This window comes from Prinia subflava, chromosome 10, assembly GCF_021018805.1.
Source record: "Prinia subflava isolate CZ2003 ecotype Zambia chromosome 10, Cam_Psub_1.2, whole genome shotgun sequence".
Taxonomy (NCBI): domain Eukaryota; kingdom Metazoa; phylum Chordata; class Aves; order Passeriformes; family Cisticolidae; genus Prinia; species Prinia subflava.
The window spans coordinates 14,407,193-14,430,127 of NC_086256.1; the positions used below are offsets into that span (position 1 = coordinate 14,407,193).

The 22,935-nt window shown below is 48.6% G+C and overlaps 2 protein-coding genes across 3 annotated transcripts in view; one reads left to right on the forward strand and one right to left on the reverse strand.

The window, feature by feature from the left end:
- Positions 1 to 19,455, reverse strand: part of DDAH1 (dimethylarginine dimethylaminohydrolase 1) — a 94,915-nt gene extending 75,460 nt beyond the window's left edge. Inside the window, exons 1-3 of one of the 2 annotated variants that reach the window (XM_063407432.1) lie at positions 19,314 to 19,455; positions 18,475 to 18,627; positions 16,208 to 16,373 (exon numbers count right to left, since the gene is read on the reverse strand). In XM_063407432.1, the coding sequence (XP_063263502.1) occupies positions 16,208 to 16,264 (57 nt within the window). In that variant the 5' untranslated portion in view covers positions 16,265 to 16,373; positions 18,475 to 18,627; positions 19,314 to 19,455. Of the gene's footprint in view, positions 1 to 16,207; positions 16,374 to 18,474; positions 18,672 to 19,313 lie in introns of those variants that run through there. The other variant, XM_063407430.1, reaches the window with a different exon arrangement.
- CCN1 (cellular communication network factor 1) lies at positions 19,357 to 22,403 on the forward strand. The gene is made up of 5 exons (XM_063407428.1): positions 19,357 to 20,015; positions 20,125 to 20,341; positions 20,680 to 21,027; positions 21,159 to 21,361; positions 21,471 to 22,403. The coding sequence occupies exons 1-5, from the start codon at positions 19,428 to 19,430 to the stop codon at positions 21,768 to 21,770; spliced, it is 1,656 nt and encodes a 551-aa protein (XP_063263498.1). The 5' UTR covers positions 19,357 to 19,427; the 3' UTR covers positions 21,771 to 22,403.
- Positions 22,404 to 22,935: the final 532 nt, after the last annotated feature.

A 22,935-nucleotide genomic window follows, 5' to 3' on the forward strand; every position in this document is an offset into this window, starting at 1 on the left:
GTTTTGTTCAAAAGAGGCATTCTTCCAACTACAAAGAAGGTGGAGCCTTCCATACATTTAGTTTCCAGGTCTTAAGGCACTTAAGCAGAAGTCAAGAATTTCAAAGATTTTTAAGGCTTCTGAAGCCCATATTGAATTTGGGAAACCTACATACTCAATGCTTCTGAAATTTATACTCTTTACTCTTTACTTCTGAAAGGCAAGGCCAACCCAATGGTATGGACAAGTAAGATTTTAGGATCATAATAATTCTGGTAGGCATCCCAGTCTGAGTAGAGTTTACATTAAAAAAAAACCTTTGCAAGAAGACCTTGTATCCGTTCCCTAAAAAAATTAGCTGTGTTTATTAGGTTTTTCCAGAGAAGTAGAGAAATGAAGCAAAGAAAACATGCCTCTATTCATAAGCACCCTCACAGCAAAAGCTTCCAGTCTCCATCCGTCTGCTGGAATGTATTTTCATTCCTGCATTTTGACAGTATCTCCAAATGCTGATGGACAGAGTGCTCTTATGTAAAACTGGTGTAGCTTTGTGTTATGAAGTCCCAGTTCAATAAAATTTCAGCTGTTTCTGTACATGAGGATTTAGAGACTGAGATTTCTTGTCTTTATTTGTAAGAAGGACAGATTTAGGTTTCCACAAACTGAGTAGAAAGAATTTTCTTTCCTCACTCTACCCTCCCATCTGGTGTTTATGGGAGAAGCAGAATAGGTCCTGAACATGCACTGATTCATTCTCTTGTCTTTTTGAGTGCATATAAACACATTAAAACAGCTCAATAGCTTTCCCCCAAACAAAAAAGCCCAGGTAGATAGCATCATGTAACAATTAATTCACTAAGGCAGCAATACTTGTGCACAAACAGAACAGACATAATTGGAGCTCTGGACTTTGAACTGAATCCTTGATGTCCAACAATGTGTTTGAAAAAACTTAATAATGGGAAGAAAAGAAAAGAAAAGCAGATGTAAACAGGGGAAGAAAATTGAAAGCAAGTGGGTTGAATTTTGGTGGTGATTATATAAAACAAGTGTGAGCACAGAGAATATATATAAAAGCTTTACTGCATACTTCAGTATCAATTATAAACCATCATTCTGAAAATAACTTTCCCGGCACAAAAACATATCCACAGGAGGAACAGAAGACTGTTATATAAAGGGATTCAGGGTCAAAAAGGAAGGTCCAAGAACAGTGATCTATTCACAAACTCTGAATTACTTCACCTCTTTGATGGAAAAATACAGGGCTAGCATAAGGCTTTCTCGCTTCATGTGGTTAAAACTATAAATACATTCTCTGCTGACCTGCAGGTACTCACTGATTCCAGGCAGACTGAAAGGGAATTCTTGCCAGCCTTTCACTCCTTATTTTTGATAACAGGTACATGTTCACAGTCCTTAGCCACAGCATGGTTCAAAAATTACTTTGGGACTTTTACCAGTAATTGTGCCTATTTTTACAACCCTCTTGCCTAGATCTGTGGGATTTTCCCCATTAGGTAATTGCTATTTTAAGAGTAATTTGTCAGCCAACACAAGAAAGATGAGATCCAAACTTTGCACTGTTTGTGTCACCATCTTGAGTCAGTAATTGGTAATGCTGTAAGACAAATCAGTTTAGGCATCTGAGGCACAGAAACAAACTTTGACCAAACCAGGCACTGTGAGTAGACCTGGCCCCAACAGAAAACAATTCAGTGTGTTTTAGTTGCTGCCTACTGCTTTTTGGCAGAGAAAACTAATTAACCCTGTATCAAGATGCAGCCAATATTGCTTCTAACCCCTGTATCAGCCATTGGAGTCCCTGGCAGTGTCCCACTGGATTTGCCTTTCCTTGCAAAGGGCTTTCCTACAGGCACATGTCCTGCTGCTGCTGGCCAGGGTCGAACTTAGGGCAGTGCAGATTGGGAAAGACTTCAGCTGTATGGGAAATAAATTGTTATTTTTCTTCCTGCACAGAAAGGAATGGATTCAGCATGTGCCAGATGCCTCTTTTTTCCCCTTGATAACTTGCAGCCCCTTGTTTATCTAAATGGCACCCTGAATCTTCTGCATCACATTTGCTTTGACCAAAATACTTCACTTTTAACTAACACAATGTGTATGATGGCAAACAAAAATTTTTAAAAAGCAGGACTTCTGTGGAAACAAAGTTTAGTATTTCCCACAAAGATTAGGTGCTAATTTTCCTAATGAAATAAAATATTTGCTGTTTGCAGCTAAACTGTGCTGCTCTCTATTGAGAGATAGATGAACCCAGAGTCTCATGCTGGCTCTTTTCAGTGTGACTTTGATTGCACACATGATGTAATCACCTCACCTTCTTGCCTTCTGACCTTTTTTGTTTCCTATAACTGAAATGAGAATGTTCCAAAAAACACCTGTGTCATCCTCTGCCCCAGGGAGTTTTGGGGCAGGCCAAAACAGATGACCTGTGTCTCTGGCCCACACTGGGGTGATGCTCTACTGCTTGTGATCCTGTGCCATCACCAAGCAGAGAACTTGCCAGCAGCTCAGTGGACACAAGAAGATTTTGGCTGGACCTCAGTGCACTCCAGGATGACAACTGCTACAATTTGTTAATAGCTTGAAAAATTTAGAGCAGTCTTAGCACTGCTCCAAATCCTCTGAGGCTGCTTAATCCTCCCTGCTGCACTGTTGTGGCTATCAGAATCCATCCCCTCAGTGCTCTCCAGTGAAACTGTTTTAATTTTTGCCTTCAAACAGGCAAACTAAATAAGGAATTCCACATGCAGTTTGTGAGGACAGCTGGAGACTCCTGCGAGGGCCTGCCAAAGACAGGCAGCTCCAAAATGTCCTGCTGGCACCACTGCCTTCTGTGCATCCTTCTCATCCAATCTCCACTCATCCCCATTTGCAATAAAAGGATTTTAAAAATCTCACTCCTAAAGTGCTGCCAGTGAGCTATCAGACCATCCTGTGGGGTTCCAGGTGGCTGCAGCCCCTCCAGGCTAATAGCTTTGCTGTAAAGGACTAATGCAACAAAGGGTTCTAATATTTACCATCCTGAAAATACCAGGAGACCTGCAAAGGGTACTTGTACTGTAAAATTCATTTAGCATTTTTAAATAGTATCATCTTCTCCTAAAGACAATATTCATGTTAGGGTTTTTTTAAAAACAGACAAACAATATTGCTTTGAACTTACTTAAAATTTTCTTTGGAGATTTTTTTGTTCAAGCAACCACATGATCTGTACTTACGGAAGGTCTACAGTGCTTTGCTTTGGGTTTTTTTAAGCAAGCTGTAGTTGTAAATAAGGGCTCTGATGACCAAAATGGCATGGGATCAACGTGTGAAGCTTTTTCAGGCTGTTATTAGAACATCTAAGAAAACCTGGTTCATTTTTTCCTCTGCACAGACAAGTTTCCTCTGCCTCTGTGTACAGCAACAGAGGAGAGAAAAACACTGGGAAGATGTTGGAAAATATCATAGTAAAACCGCAAACACTGACAGGTGGGCTCAGAGGAGGTAAATCTCTCCATCACTTTGTTTGTAATGGACTAGATCTGATAGTGCAGCACTGCCTTCCCCTCCTGGTTAGGAAGGAGCCTATTTACAGAGGAAGACAGAAAGGTCACAGGGCGGGAGCACCAGAGGATGGCATTAGCATTTCACTCGAATCCCTCAGCTCTGCGAGCCACTCCAGCCGCCTTTGCCCTGCTGCCTCTCAAACCCTCCCAGGGCCCCCTCCTGCAGGCAGGGGTGAGCTGGCTCAGCCCGGGTGGTGCCTGGGTTCATCCCCAGCTGCAGCTCACACGCCCTGTCCTGTGTCATTGCTGGGCTGCAGCTTGGCTGAGCTGCTGGCTGCCTGCTTCAGCCCTGCGAGCAGAGCGAGGTGGCCAGCAGGCCAGGCCGGCTGGGACAGGGCAAAGAGGGCACTGAGGGCACCTGCCCAGCCACACCCACCTGTGGGAATGCTGTGTTGGTGGTGGCTGGCAGCTCCCTGTGCCCGAGGCAGGGCTGTACCCACAGCCTTGCTGTGCACCCACGCTGCTGGCGGCCGCCTGGGACCACGGGCAAAATGAGTAGCACAGTTTCTTGTTAGGAACATTTGAAAGCAGTTTTAGAGAAATGTATCACATTTGGAAAACTCTGTGTCACAGAGCTGTTGTGTTTCTGGAGGGGGGAGACAGGAGGTGGAAGTGCAGATTTACACAACCAGGAGGAAAAAGCTTGGCAGTGCTTTCAGCTCCACAAAATCTGAGCTGCTGTTAGCACGGACAGAACAGTGGTTGCCCAAGCATTCAGGTAATTTTTCCCAAGCAATACTCCTGCAGGGCTATTTTTTTTCTTTCTTTTTTTTTCCTGCTGCACAGCATCTCCCAGGCCCTGCGCTACTACTTCCCATCACTCTCCTGAGGACAGCAGGACTGAGTGGCAGGGAATGTCCCAACAGGAGCCCAGCCCGAGAGGCAGCACCGCCACCCACAGCAGCCCTGGCCCTCTCCCCTGCCGAGCTCTGCTGGCTCTGTTCCCAGCGTGGATGCTCACTGTCCCACGGTGACATTAACATCTCCCAGTTTCTCTGCATCGAGGGAAGAGGAAAGGACACCTTTGAACTCCTGCCCCACTCTCTCCTCTCTGGCAGCCAAAAGCAAGGCAGAGCCTCCCCTCAAACTGCAGCAGCAAAGGCTCACCCAGGGGTGCTGGAAGGCACTGGTGTGGGCCCAGCCACATCTCCATGCCTGGGCGGCACGGCCAAGCTAACCAGCTGCAGTGTGGAGGAACAAGGACTGCTCAGTGGTTTTAAAAGGGGAAATTATTTTTCTGCCAGACCATCCTAAGCTTCCAGCACTCGCCACACCATCTGACCATGGGCTACATTTAAAACATACTTTCTGGCTCTTTCTTGCCAGGGAAAGGATATGAATAACAAGCTGGTACAGCCTTCTTATAATGCCACATTTTTCTGGTTAGTAAAATCTCTGGCAAAAACATGAAGAACCGGATGGCTTGCCACGTGCCAGCATACCAGATGCAGGCTGGATGCCTGCATGGTGACGGACAGCTGGACATCACCTTCCCTAGCAGCACCCTGGCCTGTGAAACACCCTGACCCTGGGGAGGTGGAAAGGTAGGGTGACTCACAGAAGACGTGTGCCCATTTTCCAGTAGCTCTTCTACCAAACCAAACACTTGGAAGCACTGGTGGAGCCATGAGCAAGTTGTGGGCAGTAGAACTAATGAGACTTCATTTCCTATGGATTTGTGTCTTGTGGTTGGACTTTCCAGTGTCTGAAGACCTTATGAGCACCAAGGAAACACTCTCTGTGGTCAGGGTGTTCACAGCCTCTCCCTCTGCATTTCCACCTGGGATTCCTTCTCCAGCCTCTAACTGGAGCTGGGCTCAGGCCATCAGCTCTCCCAGGGCATTGGCAACACCCTCTTCCCCCAGCTCCTCACCTTCCCTTCCCAGGCTCTGCCTCTGGCTTCATCTCTCGGAAACAAATGCTTCCATTGCGTGTTTGGCTGAAACAGAACCTGTGGACTCAAAAATAGAGGGCAAACTAGCAGGCAGAAGTGACTAACAAAAATGCCTATAGTAAGAAAGCCAGCATAACAACTTTACATAAACATTAAATATAAAGCAGGAGCAGCCCACATCCTTGAGACTAGAAGCCACAAATGAAAACTTTCTCAGGGCCAGGAGATGCTGGGCATTTACTACACACCCCTGAGTGCTCAGGGCAGCAAGGGAGAGGGAGGGAGTTGTGATGATGGCTCCCAGTTACCTCCCTGGACATCATCACTGTTAGCTTCCTAAGCTCCCCCTGCATCTCTGGAAAGCTCAGCAATGCAGTCCCTGCTGTTCCACCTCCTGCTGTGGGTGTGAGGATTAGCAAGCATCCCAAACACTGCACAGTCCAGCCACAGGTCACCCAGCACAGCAACAGGGGTGAGTGGAAAGAGGCTGGTAAACTCCTCTGTTTGGTACACAGCTGGGCAGGCACACACTGCATTTCCCACACTGAAAGTGGATCTGTTCTGCATATGGTGCTTACCCTTAGTAAACAAATTATGTGGTGCTAGCAAGGAAACACTGAGCTTTGCTGACCTGCACATGGTTCAGTGCCATGGATTGACTGTTGCTGCACTAAACACTGCTTCACATTCATCTCTTGCAAAGGCACAGAGACTAATGTTTCACTGTGAAGATACATGACAAAATAAATTGAACCAATCAGATGCAGAAACGAGAAGTTACCCAGCTCTGTTTTCAATGTTGGAGATGCCACATGCCCAAAGCTGTGTAGTTTTTAAAGTAAACAGAAACTGAGGTCAGGCACATTCTAGTGACCATGGGGTTTGCTGTCAGAGGCAGTGGCAGGAGCACAGTGCAGCCAGAGCATCACAGTCCCCACTGGAGGGGGCCAGCAATTCCCCTGCACCGGGGCTGCAGCAGGGGTGAGAGTGATGCAGGCATGGCTCCCTGCAGGCACACTGGGCAGGAGCCAGCAGAAACATGACTGGGTTGAGGGAAGGTGTTTGTCACCATGCAGAAGCAAAGGCCCCACCAGAACAGCCCTGGCACCTCTGGAGTGTTATCCATAGGGCAGAGCCAGACTGATCACAGTGGTGCACACAAGAGAGCACTAGGCATAAACAGGAATGAGAGAGGCTCAGACTGGGTTCAGAATTCCAGCCTGAATTATCCAGTGATCTTCTATTTTCCCTATGGCTTAGAGGTACATATAGCTAGCTTTTCCCACTGACAGTAGAACACATGCACCAAGACTGTATGGCACCAGAGACCACAGAGCTTTAAAAATAAATACCTTTTTAAGACAATGAAGAATAAATACCCATCACATGAACAAGTGCAAAATTAGCTGGGACCGTGTTGTCTACGGGACAGGAATTCACTTTGCTGTCAAGCTGGTTTGTGGCAGAGCTGACTGGCCCCAGGGTGTGATCCAACAGCACATCCCCTGCTGCAGGAGACGACCAGGACAGCAGGACATGGCCTTGGTCTGTATTTACAGCTTACTCCATGCATCCCACACCTTCTTTCTTTGCATGATAATCTGCTTCCCACAATATTTTTCTTCCTAAAACTAACAAGGAAATGGGAGCAGAAGAAACATAGCCTCAAACTGCTGTTTGAACAGCACTGGGTTACTAAAAAGTAAAGTAATTTTTTAAAAAAGCAAGCTGAGGATGCTATCATCTGGAGTAGAAGAGGCTAATCTGAGAGTCAGCAAGAGGCTTCCAGACAAGCTGATGGAAAGATGGCTCTCCTTCACATCAACAGCAAAATGTCCCTCAGCAGCTGAATCAAGTCCCCTCTGCACTGGAGATCAGCTTTTGGATGGGGCGGCCGCTCTTTCCTACTGACTGCCTGTGCCACAGTGACACTGCCACTAACACCTAATTTATTTTGTCCATTTAGGAGACATCTAGTTATCCCAATTATTTAACAATGTGTAAAATTACAAACATATTCAACTACAATATGTTCCTCTTGCGTAAACCTCTCCTCTTGGCTTCATACATAATGAAAACCCTGTTGAGTCAGTAATAAAATCCAGAAAGCTTTCAAGTCTCAGAACTGAATGTTCAAATTTTGTGGCTCACTTCCTTTTCTAACCAGACAGCAGGGCTGCCAAGAGAATTTCTGGGCGTTCAGCCCCTTTTGATATACATACACACACAAATATATATATAGAACTCTGCTGGGACTGGCAGAGCTCAGGCACTAATTGTTTTAAATGCAGTTATGAACAAATGTGCTTTAAAAATAAATCAGAATACTACTTGTTTTCACCTGACACAACAGACATCTCAGACCTGGACAGGGAAATCTATCAGCTCCAGCTCTGTCAACAAATAAATATTTACATTTCACTCCAGCAGAGGAAAAATGCAGCACTAATTTTGGGAACAAACCTCAAAAATTCCTGTGTGGAAATACCATGGCTCTTTATGCAAATAGACTGGTCGCACATGTAAATGCCTGATTAAGGTACTGTGTGCATGTACAGGTCAGATGTGATCTAGCACACCACAGGTTTGGAGGCTAAGCCCTGCTCCTGTGAAGAGCAGAGCATCCTCACCCTGCACTGGAGCCAAACAGTAATGAGCAAGCTGGACCAATCACAACTGGGAAGATTTTGATAGCTGAATACAAGATCTGTAAGGTTATAATACACAGAACACTTGTGGATCCTGCCCAAAAAGACTAAATAGCTTCTAAATCCTCTGCACTATTTATAACAACAACCACCACCACAATTACATTTATTTCTCTTCAGAAGCACTGCCTGCTTTTGTATTTATAATGTAAGCAGCATATTAAAAAGGGGACCAAATAGATTTCACATATGTCAGTGCAATCCAAGAGCAGCAGCCATGTGAAGGGACGGCAAATATTCAACGAGTTTCATATGGCATGGAAATACAAAGCAAAGTTCAAGTCTGAGAGTTTTCCCACACTTTGGCTAAGTGCATTTCCAACAGGCACCGTTCAGGAGCGGAGGATCCAGGGCACGCTGCAGCGTCCCCACAACGCTCAGAGCTGCTCACCCTGCTCTGGGGGCAAAGGGCCACTGAACCAGAGAGACACTGGCAAACAAGCACTGGCTGAGGAATTACTCTGTGGCTCTTCACGTGGCAGGCAGGGCAAGGTCATCCTAACCTACCCTGCACTCTAAACTGGGAGATTTTTACATCACTTTCATAATGAATTTTTTCCACTGTCAGTGGGCAATGAGTCAGAAGGGAGAGGGATGCTGTCTACTGAAAAGCTCTTGGCTCTAGAGAGAGTAAAAGGGAAATATATAGGAGAGGCCAAGGATGGGTTCCAAGAAGAGCATAAGAAAAATAAAACACAGACAAAATATGGAAGTGAGGGTGGAGGTGGAAACAGAAATACCATAGAGAAGACAAAAGGGAAGACACATCTAGAAGAACCCAGACAGAAAAATGGACACAGGCAAAGAACAGAAGGATGTAAACAGGAAACAGAGAAATGCAAAATGGGGGATGAAAGGTAGTGAGTTCCCAAATTGTGTGCTATTGAAGTACATATGTCCTTTTAAAAAATAAATCCATAGCAAGATGACCTTGATATTACCAGGATACCATTGACCCTATCAGGACAGCCAGCTTGCTCCAGAAGAGGGTACAAAATAAAGGTGCCTGACTAGTGAAAATCATGACATTGACTAAAATTATTGGAATCACAGGGAAAACCCATTGCTTCCCACAAAAATACCATTCCTCCTCTTGAGAGGGGTCAACCTGTGCATTGTAGCTGCTCTGCATATGCTCCTATCATTCACAAGCACCCATTGTATTCTCACTTCTGCTTCAGGTACCTTGTCCTCAGCGCACCCTCCTGATCCCCAGGAGTCAGGCAATAACATCTCCTGCCTACAGAGAATTACTGAAGCACAGGGAGATGGATGATTTGTCCAAGACCATGCTGGCAGACTCTGGACACTCAGAGCTTGAACCCAGCTCTCCCAAGTTCCAGGTCAGAACTGCAGCTGCTAATGAGAACCAAGAAAATGTAAAAAATGCAAATGAACCATCCTGAAAGTTTTATAAGTGAAACTCCTTCTTCAGGCATGAATGGAGTAAGTGCAGACTCCAACAGGCAAATTCTTTGCCATCCCATCTCCTGAGTCCCAGAAATCCTGTTGATCTGGCCTCATAAATTTCCCCGAGACCTCGACATTCTCTTGGCCCTCATCCCAAGCTCACATAAGAAGTTATTTCATAGACGAGGTTCTTATTTACAGTTACTCAACTCCCATAATATTTTATCTGAGGTGGCATTTTTAACACTCCCCTCCCCAATACTGGATGAACTGTCTCTTTCTTTGCTTTATAGGTTTGTAACTAATCTAGTTAAAATCCCATAAATATTGGGATGTTTCTGTGCTCCCCATTCAAACAGGAGGCTGCCTGAGGAAAAAGTCCATTTGCATTAAAACGACGGTGACATCCAGACTAGAGCTGACAATTAGTTCATTTTCTAAGGCCACTGTCACCGTGCCAGCTGCCCTTCAGGAGCTGACTGTGCATCAACTCTGTAGACTCCTAAATGTGTGGTACTTGGGAAGAGTGCCTGTAAAACCCATTGAGAGTCACCAGTCCTTGCCAGGTCTCACGGAGGGTTCATGTGCTGTTTGCTACCCCTGGGGGGCCAGGCAGGAGCCTTTGCTTTACTGCAGCCCTGTGTGCCACTCCAGCATCAAGGGATGCGAGGGGGGCCATGAGTGCAGGGCATGTGGCTGTGGGGAGCAGCCAGCAGAGCTGCTGCAATCAGTGAGTCTCAGTGTGGGCCCGGGGCAGCAGGCTCTGCTTAAGCCAGGGCTCACAGGTGATGCACAGCAGAGCTGTGAGAGGGCCAGAAACGAAAAATGGGCTGTGGGTCAGCTTGCAAGGAAAAGATGGTGCTGCTCTGCCCCTGCCTCTGGATGTGCAATGGCCCTGCGTGCTGCTGTGGCAGCGCCAATCCTCAGCCTAGGATCCCCCTTCTCTTGGCATCCTCCTTTCCTCATGCTCCCTGGGCAATGGGGTGGCCTGTGCATCATTGTCCCAAAAGGAGCTGCAGCCAGGGCTCAGAGGTAAAGGCAGCCTCTCACTGCTGTGCTGGATGGCCCCAGGAAGGAGAGATGGTGTCCTGCACTGAACAGGTACCCATGGGACAGCCCCATGCCCATGTGTCACCAGGACAGCAGGTCACCTGCAGTTAGGAAAGATGTCCTTGGTGGGTGAAGCTGGGGAGAAAGCAAAACCATCTCACCAGGACTTTCTCACACATTTGAGATGACCATTAAAATTTTTTATACATACTTGCATGTATTTAACCATGAAGTGCTCAGCTAGCCCTCAGACAGGCTTCTGCTTCCTAACTCTGCTTTTTTTTTCAACAGAAAACTTTCCTGAGAAGTTAATCAGCCCAAGATCTCCTTTTAAAAGTTTAGGGTTTTTTTTTTTTCTTCAAGAGCTGCCAACTATTTAATCAGATCATTGAAATAAACTCACTTCTCAACCAAGGATAACTTCTGAGAAAGTCAGAGAGAGGCAGATGCAGCCACCCATTCCTTGGGAACTTTCCAAAACCCAAATGTCAGTTGTTTCAGTTAATCAATGTGTGCTAATTAATTGATGCCATTAATTTTGACCGCATATATCAGCCTTAATGTCAGTATAATTGAAGAGAAGATAGTTCTTAGAAAAGACTTCAACCAATGTCAAAACTAACATATAAAAAAATCTTCTTGAAGGTGGAAGTTGGCTCCTGACCATTCCTGTCAGTATCTCACATATGTGGGAGGTGTGTCCAACCTATTGGGTGGGGAGGGCTCTGCACATTTTGCTTTCCCCACAGCATCTGGTTCCTCTGACCTTTAGAAGTGTGTCTCCTGATAAACATCCAGGATCTCAGCCACGGTCCTGAGCACCAGCTCTTTGTCCATGGAGAACCACAAGCACTGCATTCTGGCCTGCATCCCCACCGACCCACACCTCCCCATGCACAGGGTTTGCTGCCCTGCTCTGCTCACTCCTGAACTCTCCATTTCACACCCCACCTTCATCAGAGGCATTTCAGCAACAACCATCTTCTCCTGCCAGAAGAGCTGCCCATGACTGTCCCTCTCCCTGGCTACAAAAGTGAGGAAACACTTCTCACCGCACATCCTTACCATCCAGTCCTCTATTTTTGAAGTATGTACGGCCTGAGATGTAGGATTTTGGCTTTTACACCAGCTTATATGAATAGAAACATTCTCAGGATTTTTCCCCCCCAGTGTAAATGGAACACTTTTATTTTTTTAAGCATGTCCCTGCAGAGCTCACAGGCCAAACACTGCAGCATTGTACCTGCCCGAGGAGCACGCTATAAACACATCTGTCTAGCTGCTCTGTCAGGCCCACTGAGCTCTCTATAAACCAGGAAAAGTAAACCTGTACATTAAATATTTACTGTTTGCAGTGTGTATAATCTAGAAGTGTTTTTAGCAGCACAAGCGAGGCACAATTTTAATCAATGATTTTTATTTTGACATGGCACTGTTAAAGGCTGCATGGGTACATCCTTGAAACCAGAGGCTCTCCTCTCACAACCAGGTACAAACATTTTCATGTTATCATACACTGCTTACCTGAAAGACCCATCCTATCCACCATTTTTTTCTCTAATTCCAAATTATCCTCTAATTCTGAGATCTGAGCTCATGGGGGCATTACAGAGGCAGACTCCAGGTTAGGCAGTGAGAGAGGACAGTGGCTAACTTGTGGTTGAGTGTGCACAAAAGAATAGAGATGGATGAAAAGTGTTAAAAGAATTAAAATACAAAAGCAAACTTATCTGAAAATAAATAGCTGGTGGCCAGGACTAATTTTCTTTTACAATTAGTGTATCAGCTAGCTATTAGTGTTACTCCAGGCAGGAGATCTTCTGCTTTCATCTCAACACTGACACTAGGAGCTATAACTGATGTACAACAACAGGAAAAGTGATGTTAATGCAATTATAAAAAAGTCTCTGCACCAAAGTAGTCTGCTGATAGCCTCTGCTAACCCTTTACTTCCTGAGAACATTGGTTGTGGGGAAAACAGTGGGCAGCAGACAGGTTTCCTGGCTGCCTCAATGAAGTGCCCTCCCTGAGGCTCTGCACACAGCTGCTGGATGGAGCCCATGTGTGGACCCTTCCTCAGAGCAGCCCACCAGCTCTCACCAGCTGGCTCCCTCCAGTTTTATTTTAGCCCCCATCAGGGAGAAGGTAAAGAAAGATTCCATTCATGTAGTTTCCTCTTTGCTCACCTAGAAAAATCACCCCAACCAGCTCCTCATAACAAGACAAATCTTTGGTGCTTGGGTGTTAATCAAGTCTAGAGATGGTTTAGCACTTCTTCCCCATCACAGGCATATAACACTGGGATGGGCAGCTATTTGCACATTCTTGGATCATAACTCCATCTCCACAAGCATTCTTAAGGCACATACATGATCTGCTGTCTGCAAGTCCTCCCTATCTGCAAGGATGACATCGTGTCTAATTATTTGTCTGCTATTGATTTTTCCACTGCACTATCACAGACAGGGAGCAAGAGGCAGAAGCAACTAATTTCCAGCAGTGGAGTATCCCTGGAGGAGGCTGTGGCTGCCTTCCTTGCATCACTTAGCTCATGAAATAAGCATGCCCAAGAGAAAAACACAGCTAGCTGCCACTGCAAGGTGCTCACATAACGTACTGGGGGCAAAGGTGGGAGTCCAGACGGAGCAGAATAGAAATGAACAGTAATGCAGCAAACACAGCTAAGGTCCCCCTGTGTTTTAGTAACAGAAAATGAGTACGTAGCAGAGAATGAGTAATGATTTTGGACAAAGCCAACAGGCACCTCAGGGGATTCTGAAATTAATGCTGTGACCTTTCCAGCAGCCAGCCCAGGAAGTGCAGTAAGTGACAGAAAGCACTGTGTGGCAGAGCACGCTCAGCACCCTGCCAGAGCAGGCCTCTCCTTCCATCGGCGTGCAAAGACAAAATTATTACTCAATATTCTCTTATTTTTTCAAGAAAATAGCTACAAAAACCTGTTAATAAAAATCAAATGTTAGGCAACTGCTTTGAACGTCCACAGATCAGTGACAGCAGGGAGAGAGGGAGGGAAAGCATCAGCAGGCAAAGGGTTCCTGTGTCCTTAATGCAGACTGACTTTAAGGAAATGCAGTTTTGATTATTAATTATAATGAAAGAAAGCACCTTTGGGAAAAGACAAGTTTGTAATATATTTCAAATGCAGAAAAAGAAAACAAACAAATCTAAGCCCACCAAAGAGAGCATGTTCTGAGCAGACAGTCCCACCATGCAGATACAAGCAGGAGCTGGTTGTCTCCGAGGTGCGGTGAAGCTGTAGACTGTGGCAGGCAGCAGCTGCAACCAGTGTGGATCACAGCCTGGAAGTGGGCTTGGACCAAGGACTTCTCAGGCACAGCCCCACTGACTACAATCACAAGTTCAGCTGGCTCCAGTGAGGCCTTGCACTCATGAGCAACTTTCTTCTGAGCTTGGTTATTTTGTCTTAGCAGATGTCAGTGCACACTGGGGAATCCTGCACTCTGAAGACCAAAGTTTAAAGTTAAGATGTTTCTAGTGAGGTAATTTGGGATATCTCTGTGATGAGATCTCTGTCTGAGACCTTTATCTCAGCAGATGCTGGGAAAGAACCTGTGTATGCCTCTGACACCTCAGACTCCATCATGAAAGTCATGAGACACAGCTGTGAATTCTTTTCTGGAATTTTCTAAGAGATTACAGGCTATATTGCTACCTTCTGCAAGCTTCATGACTGCATGAGATGAAAACAATAGACATAACTAAGAAATCCATGTGCAGCCAGGTGTAGCTAGGACCACCTGATGATTTTTATTTTGTGGCATGGAGAAACAGCCCACAGCAGTCTCAGCATTGCAAGCTTCAGCTATAGGGAGGTGCTTGATGCAAACTGCATCTTCTGGATGTAGCCTAGTGTTGAAGTACACCTGCGAGAGAGTAGGTGAACATGTGTAAGTAATTCACCCATCTCATTGAGGTAATGGCAGTCACTGGTGCTAAAATAAAGATCCTTGAATGACCATGGCAAAGGCATTTTGATTCTCTGAGTGGGGAGGAACTAAGCAGGAGCTAGCTCTAACTGCTGCATGTTTCTGCATCCAGCCTGAGGAAGCCGTGCAGTACAGACACACACCCCAACAGGGGTTCAACAGGAGCACACCAACCCTGACCATGAGCAGGGATGCTGCCTGCCTCTGTCACATTGCTGTGTCCCTGCCTGTAAGTTGCAGGTATCCTTGCATCCATGTGAGCTGCACATAGAGCTGTGCAGTTCACACACCAAAGCAGAAATAAGCACAACTGAATCTGATATCAGATTTTCCTTCTCTGTTTCCCTGCTGGATGCGGAGGCTCACAAGTCCCCTGTGCATTTCCACACAATGGGAACTTCCACAACACCTTGACAGCAGCCAGAGGAAAATACATCACACTTAAGCACAGTGTCTCTCACTGCACAATTATTGCAAAGCAAACCCCCCAGATATTAGAAACCACAAGCAAGGCACAGACTGTACAAAACCTGACAGGCATGAGCACAGCTGAAGGGAGGGCAGTGGGGAAGAGGAAGAAAACAAATAGGAAATGCCATACTCAAAAGAATTCAGCATAAACTGAGCAAATCAAAGCAAGGAAAACTTCTGAACCCACTTGAATTTCAGCTGCTGAAGCCTCCTGGCTACTCGGCTGCTCCGCCTGTGCACTGGTATGCTTAATTTGCCCCACTGGATTTGCACCTCGTGTGAGTGACTGAGAGGAGCCATTGAGGCCGGGAGGACTGATTTAGTGCGGCAGGAACCGGCGGCCTGGCAGGGGCTGCGGGAGGGGCCCAGCCCCGGGCAGGCAAACACTGCCGCGGTTAACCCGGCAGGCAGCTGAGCCCGCACAGCCGCGCTCGGACCGCGGCGGGGAGGGAACTGCGAGACAGCACAGCCCGGGGGTGACACACAGACAGGTTATAGAACAGAAAAGGGTGGAATAATAACAGTGATAGTCATAATTGAAAGGAACATACAAACAAGTGATGCCCAAGGCAATTTCCCACCACCCCCTGAGCAGTGTGCAGCCATGTGTGGACACAGCCATGAAGTGGCCCTGGCCGGCTTCCCCCTAGTTACATACTGACCATGTGGGATATGATATGGAATGTCCCTTTGGCCAGCTGGGATCAGCTGTCCCTGCTGAGACTTCTCCCAGCTTCTCGTGCTTCCCAGCCTCGTTGGTGGGGTGGGGAAAGGAGCTGAGAAGTCTTCAGCTTAGTGCAAGCACTGCTCACCAACAACTGAAACAGTGTGTACTCAACATTCTTCTCATTCTAAATCCAAAACACAGCAATGTACCAGCAACTAGGAGGAAAATGAACTTCATCCCAGCCAAAACCAGGACAGAGCAGAAGAGGGAAGGACATGGCAGAAGATTGGAACAGCAAAAAAGAGAAGAAAGGGTAGGAGAGATGGAAGAAACAGCAATGGATCAGCAGAAGAAAAAGAGAATGAGAAAAAGGAAATGAAACACAGGACAGAAAAAGGGCTGGATGCTGGATTTAGTAAGATATTTCTTCAGAGTCCACATGGTTGTAAACCTCTGGTGTGCTTAGTTTGGTGCTGGATACTTACTGCCAGTGGGAGCATCTGGGGAGCCTGTGTCCCACACAACCCCTCATGCTGCTCCATGGTCCCTACGTACAGCTATTTAAACTCGTGCTGGGTGGAGGGAAATTAAGGCAGCTATTTTTTCTTGATTTGTTTCTCTGGAAAGTCCTTTCCCTGGAGAGACACAGGCCTGTGAAAATGACAGGATATACTCAGTAAATCTGTAATAGCTGCTATGTAAGCCAACAGTGTCAAATTCCTGCTTTGCATTAGCCAAGGTCCCAGCAATTCCCCACGGCACAAAAAGTGAGAAACCAGTAAAATACTCTTCATGACATGAAGCAGGGGCCACTTCCCAGTTCATGGAGGCCAGCAAAGTTCTGGAACAGTACATTACACTGAACAAAATCTAAAAAAGGAAGATACTCCAAACTTCTTCCTATTTCCTGATGTACATCCAGGATATATAGGCACAGCCTGGAGTGTAAATGCTGGGTCATAGTTTGAGACAGAAAAGTGTGTGCAGGGAAAGGGTTAGAGTCTAACCTGAACTCCAAAGAAACTCAACCCATCTCAAGTGTTGTCAACTACTTGAAATTCAGGACAGGTTTGTTAAAAGGTTCTTCAAAGCTTTTGAAGTGACCTTTCTTGAGCAAATGTAGGTTCAGTTAGTTTCCATCAAAGTTGTGTGAATGTGTGGTAAGACAAGAAACCTAGTGAGAAAAGGTGCTATTCATTGACTTTTCCTGTGGCTTTTGCTGAATATTGTGACAGTCATAGATCAAAGCAAAATGCTCAGTGCATGTCCTTAAATTAGATGTAATTAAACAAACAAGTGTTTGCATAAATGCCTGAAAAGCAAAACTGGGTAATTTACACACCCAATAGTGTGTTAGCTTCTTATTTTTCAAAATTTTTGAAATTTTTTGAAAATTTTTGTTAATCAGGGTGTTGAATCACAAATGTTTTCCTCCACATCATAATGCTGCTGTGTAAAGATTCATCCTGGGGAAAAAAGTAGCTGTCAGATTCCTCATCTAAAAAAGTACTTTGGATTTTTAAAACTAAAGTATCACAGAAAAATCCATACACCTGTAAAACTAAGTGAAGACCAGCATAGCGGATGGCTTGAAGTCTGGAGCCCTGCTCGTCCCGTGTCACCAGCTGGGCTCAGCTAAATCAGCAGGGATGGAAGGTCATTGCTACCATTAGTGCCAGCCACCAAAGCTTGCTGGTGGTCTCTCTCCAATTCTTAATGGACGCATAACTTCTGTCATCAGAATTTGCACTACATGGTACATACTGGCAGTCTCCAGAGAACTGCATATCACTGAAGACTAGTTTTCCCTCTCAGCTGTTGTTGCTGGCCAAATTTTGAGACATATAACTAGTGAACAAAACCACAGCTGCTTTCTCAACACAAGTTGCAGGCAAAGAGTGCCTGGGGCTTTCATCCCGACACCTTTCCCAACCCTCCAAGCCACCACAAAGTAAAATGTCAAGCTAATTTAATTGAATGAAAAGAAAACCATGAAGAAAGAAATTGAGGCGGGGCAAAACCCTACAACGGGAACTCTGTATCAGGCCTGGCCCTGGCCACGGCCGGGAGGAGGGCCTGCAGTGCTGGGCACATGAGCCCCTCTGCCGGGCACGGCCAGGGCCGCGGGGACATCCCTGCGGAGGAGGAGGAGCGGGAGAGCCGGGCCCCGCAGCGTCATCGCTGTCCCCTGCGGGACACCCAGGCACCGCCCCGGCCCGGGGTCACGGCATCCCTCTGCGGAGAGGCTGCCACCACTCCCCACAGCGCCCGCCCCGCCTCGTCCGAGCCCACCACGGCCTGCCCGGCCCGGCCCCGCACCCGCGGAGCCGCGCCGAGGCCGGGGACAGAGCCGGGGCCGGGGCCGGGGCCGGGGCCGGGGCCGGGGACAGAGCCGGGGGACAGAGCTGGGGACAGAGCTGGGATAGAGCCGGGACAGAGCCGGGGGACAGAGCCGGGGACAGAGCTGGGATAGAGCCGGGGGACAGAGCCGGGGGACAGAGCCGGGGACAGAGCCGGGGACAGAGCCGAGGACAGAGCCGGGGACAGGGCCGGGCTGTGGCAGGGCCGGCAGCCGCAGGTGCGCGGTGGCGAGGCGAGACCACCCGGCGCTGCCGCCGAGCACCCGCAGCGCTCCCGCCGCTCCCCCGTCCTGCGGCCCCGGCAGGGTCCCACAAGGTGTCTCGTCATTACCCTGGTGTGGGAGTGCTCAGGGAGCAGCACACGGCCCCGCGGCCCCAGGAGCGGCACTTACCGGAGCCCCGCGCACCGTCCTTGCTGTCACCCTTTCGGCCGCGGCACCGGGCAGGCGACGAGACGAGCGGGCTCGGCTCCTCTGAGCGGAGGGGCTGCGGCTGCCTCCCCTCCCCGGCCGCCCGTCCCGGGCCGGCGGCACGCAGGGACACCGCTGTATGGGAATGCCGCAACAGGTTAATCACAGCCCTGCTCTCCGCACCCCTTCCTCCCGGCTGTCCCCCTCGCCCCCTCCCTCCCACTCCACTTTTCATGGCCTTTGGAGGGGTTTTTTTGCAAGCTTTCGTCTCTCCTTTGAATCTGCTTCTCTGCCTTCTAGCCGTGAAGGCGACAAGAAAAACCCCAAAGTTGTGTTGGGAACAGTAATCTCATTTGCAAAGAAAAATCCCTGGAATGGGGACTCATTGTAACGCCTTTGGGCAGCAGACCCAACTGCTGGGCTATTTCAATAAAGGAGCGAACTGCAGCAGAACGCCAGTTGGCTCCTCCAGCACAGTTCTCCTAAATCATGATAGACAGATTGCGTGAAAAACAGGAATTCCAAAGAATTTCCTGCCCTGGGAACAGAAGTTAAGGCTATATTTAACAACATCTGAAGCTGTCAAGAATGCTTTGTGGTTGGATAACAGAGCAGAAAAATGTGAAAAATGCGGGCTACTGCTATACCAAATATGGAAATATTGTTACGTCTGGGGTCTAAATCCCATCTGGAAGTACTTACAGCCAGGAAAAGAAAAGACGCCACAACAGAAGCTAAAATTCTCCTCCCTATCCCCAAATATTAAACTTCAAGGCGGCCGTACAATCCCAGGGCGCCCAGGTGGAGAGAGGGACACTGACCCCGGGGATGCTCAGTTCGCTGCGGGGCCGGCCCGGCCCGGCCGGGAAGCCGGGCCCGTCGGTGCCGCCGGGCATCGCCGGCTCCGGGGCTCTGCCGCGCCGGGAATCGCTCGGATGCTCGCTCGCACAGCACGGAGCGAACCCCGGCACGGCCGGGTGACCCTGCGGGCCACGGCACAGCGCAGGGCAGCCGCGGGCGCTCACGGCGGCCGGGGGCGCTCCCCCGCCGCTGCCCGCGCAGGTGGCCGATGGCGGGGCGCCGCCGGCACGGCCGGGGTGCGAGCGGGCCCCTCCCGGGGAGGCCCCCGCGGCAGCCCGTGTGGGGAGCGGCCGCAGGGCCCGCGCAGCGGGGAGAGGCCTGCGCGCCCCCGCGGCCCGCGCGCCCCCGCGGCCCGGCCGGGACCCCCCGGGCAGCGCCGGGAGACGGGGCGGGGCGGGGCGGCCGCGGCGCGCGCCAGCCGCATTCCTGGGATGCCGCGAGCGCTGGACGCGGCCGCGGCCCGGAACGCGCGACGTCAGCGCCGCGGCGCACGCGGCGGCCCCGCGCCCTATATAAGGCGGTGGCGCCCGCCGCCGCCTCAGACTGCGCCGGCCGCGCTACCGCTCCGCGTTCGCATAGCTCCCGCTGCACCGGCGCTGGACATGGGCTCCGCGGGCACCCGGCCCGCTCTGGCGGCCGCTCTCCTCTGCCTGGCGCGCCTGGTAAGTGCCGCGGGTCTTGCCGCGGTCTGGGAGAGGGAGGGCGAAGAGGCGGGTCGGGTGGCTCCGCTCGGCTCCCGGCGCTCACCGGACGCTCCGCTCCCCTCCGCAGGCTCTGGGCTCGCCCTGCCCCGCCGTGTGCCAGTGCCCGGCGGCCGCGCCGCAGTGCGCCCCGGGCGTGGGGCTGGTGCCGGACGGCTGCGGCTGCTGCAAGGTCTGCGCCAAGCAGCTGAACGAGGACTGCAGCCGATCGCAGCCCTGCGACCACACCAAGGGGCTGGAGTGCAACTTCGGGGCCAGCCCCGCCGCCCTGAAGGGCATCTGCAGAGGTAAGCGGCCACCCCGCTCCCCCGGGACGGACCCCGCGCCCCGCGGTGCCGGGGTTCGGTAATTTCGAGCCCATGTATGGTTATGCTTTGTTGTCGGTAGCTTGGCAGAAAGGCACATGACTTCAGCAGTCTGGAATGCGATTCAGTATGTCTGGGCTCCGCTAAACGCACATAAGGAAAAGTGATTCCTGACTAAGTTATTGTTCTGGCCCCGCGTCCCCGGGGGGTTGTAGGGAGCTCCGCCGTACACCGAGTTTAACAGACCAGCAAATACCTGTGCTTAAACCAGCGATTCCCGCCGCTCACTCCCTTCTTTCCCTTCCTGTTGATCTCTGCAGCACAGTCCGAGGGAAGACCGTGTGAATATAATTCCAAAATCTACCAGAACGGCGAGAGCTTCCAGCCGAACTGTAAACACCAGTGTACGTGCATAGATGGAGCTGTCGGCTGCATCCCGCTCTGCCCGCAGGAGCTCTCTCTTCCCAACCTGGGCTGCTCCAGCCCCAGGCTGGTCAAAGTCCCCGGGCAGTGCTGCGAGGAGTGGGTCTGTGACGAACGCAAGGATGCGCTGGAGGAGCTGGAAGGCTTTTTCAGCAAAGAGTTTGGTCTGGATGATTCCGAAGGCGAACTAACCAGGAACAATGAGCTGATTGCCATTGTGAAAGGAGGCCTCAAAATGCTACCTGGTGAGTTGGATTTTTCTGGGTGACAGTTAAGGGAAGGGGGCTGGAGGGTGCCTATGTAACTCCCTAGAGCCCAAAGGAAAGAAACGTAGTAAGAGAATGTATTTAGACTAAGCCCTCCTTTTCTTTTCCAGTTTTTGGATCCGAGCCACAAAGCCGAACTTTTGAGAATCCCAAATGCATTGTGCAAACAACCTCTTGGTCCCAGTGCTCAAAGACGTGTGGAACTGGCATCTCCACAAGGGTGACAAACGACAATCGTGACTGCAAGCTCATCAAAGAGACCAGGATATGTGAAGTGAGGCCATGTGGCCAGCCCAGCTATGCTTCCCTAAAGGTAAATACAGATTCTTCTGGTGTTCCTCTTCTCTCTAAGCTGCTTCAGGTAGGGGGTAAAGGCTAGAAAAGGATCTCCCACTAATAATGTTATTGCCTTTCCTTTGCAGAAGGGAAAGAAATGTACCAAGACAAGGAAGTCCCCCTCCCCGGTGAAGTTTACTTATGCTGGATGTTCCAGTGTGAAGAAGTACCGCCCCAAGTACTGTGGCTCCTGCGTGGATGGCAGGTGCTGCACTCCCCAGCAGACCAGGACTGTCAAGGTCAGGTTCCGCTGCGACGACGGGGAAACCTTCACCAAGAGCGTCATGATGATCCAGTCCTGCCGCTGCAACTACAACTGTCCGCACGCAAACGAAGCCTATCCCTACTACAGACTCGTCAACGACATCCATAAATTCAGGGACTAAGTTGTGTTGGGGGGGATGCAAAACAGAATTCTGAAGCACCCAGCCACGGAGAAAGGACCTTTGATGGAAGTTGTGCCTTGCCCATTTAAAGGGCAACATCGAGATGTTACAGGAGTGCACTGTGCAACTGGACACTAATGCAACAGAGATTTAAGCATACTTAAAGCTTCATAATACTGGAGCAACCTTACTGCTTCTTTTTGGAGCACCTTATCTAATTATATACTGTTTTCTGTTTGTAAGTGATCAGATTAATGTTTTGTTCTGGTTATGAAAACTTTTCTGTCCGATTTGACACTATGCTTCTCCCTCTCCCTTCAGTCTTCTCCCACCCTTTCCCAACTAAGTTGGAAGTTACATTCCTTCCTGAGGTGGGCACTTGTGGGGTGTTCACAGTGGCAGCTATTGTGTACCAACTGTAGTTTAATGGCAAACAGAAATCAGTTGTTTTAAAGCTGAGTATTTTATTTATCAAACTGTAGCTTTTTGTTTGTTTGTTTCCTCTGAGGTTTTTTTACCCCTTCCAGCCCCTGTAATACTGGAATAAGTTGTAAATGATTTTAATTTTATATTCAATGAATTAAAAGAATTTATTTATGGAATTAATCATTTAATAAAGAAATATTTACCTAACTACTCTTAGTAGAGCATTTTGATAGGCAACAGGCTTAAATACAGCACATGCAAGAGGTTTCTGTGAAGAGTTTGAATTCTGAGAAGTTTGGATTCTCTGAAAGTTAAAGCAAGTCCTACTGCAGATGCAGAAATGTACTAAATAGCCAGGTCTAATTCTTTGGATAAATGATGTTTTGAAGGGGTGGCTGCAGTCTGCAATCCCATGCTCTAGAAAGTAGACATAGAAAGAGCTTCTTGGCACAGAATGCAAATCTTTGATAGACTGAAATGTTAATTAGACTGTCAGATTATTCAAACCGTCCTGGCATTTGCAACATAAGGTACTTCATTAGAATGCAGTGCATGCACAGTGATGTTGAGCATTAGGGTGAAAATGGTCATCAGGTCTCACGTTTTTTAGTGGCTGCTTTTTGCAAATTAATACACTTCTATGGCAGAGGAATGCTTCCTACAGGCTGCAGGAGGTAGTCTGCTTTCACTAAATTCAAATTAAATGAGCTTGAAGCAATGACTTTTGTTAATCCTAATA

Coding starts and splice junctions, on each gene's coding strand:
- CCN1 (XM_063407428.1), top strand. CDS start 19,428: ATGCTCGCTCGCACAGCACGGAGCGAACCCCGGCACGGCCGGGTGACC. Junction 21,028..21,158: donor AGGCCTCAAAATGCTACCTG/GTGAGTTGGATT, acceptor TTTCTTTTCCAG/TTTTTGGATCCGAGCCACAA. Junction 21,362..21,470: donor CCAGCTATGCTTCCCTAAAG/GTAAATACAGAT, acceptor TTTCCTTTGCAG/AAGGGAAAGAAATGTACCAA.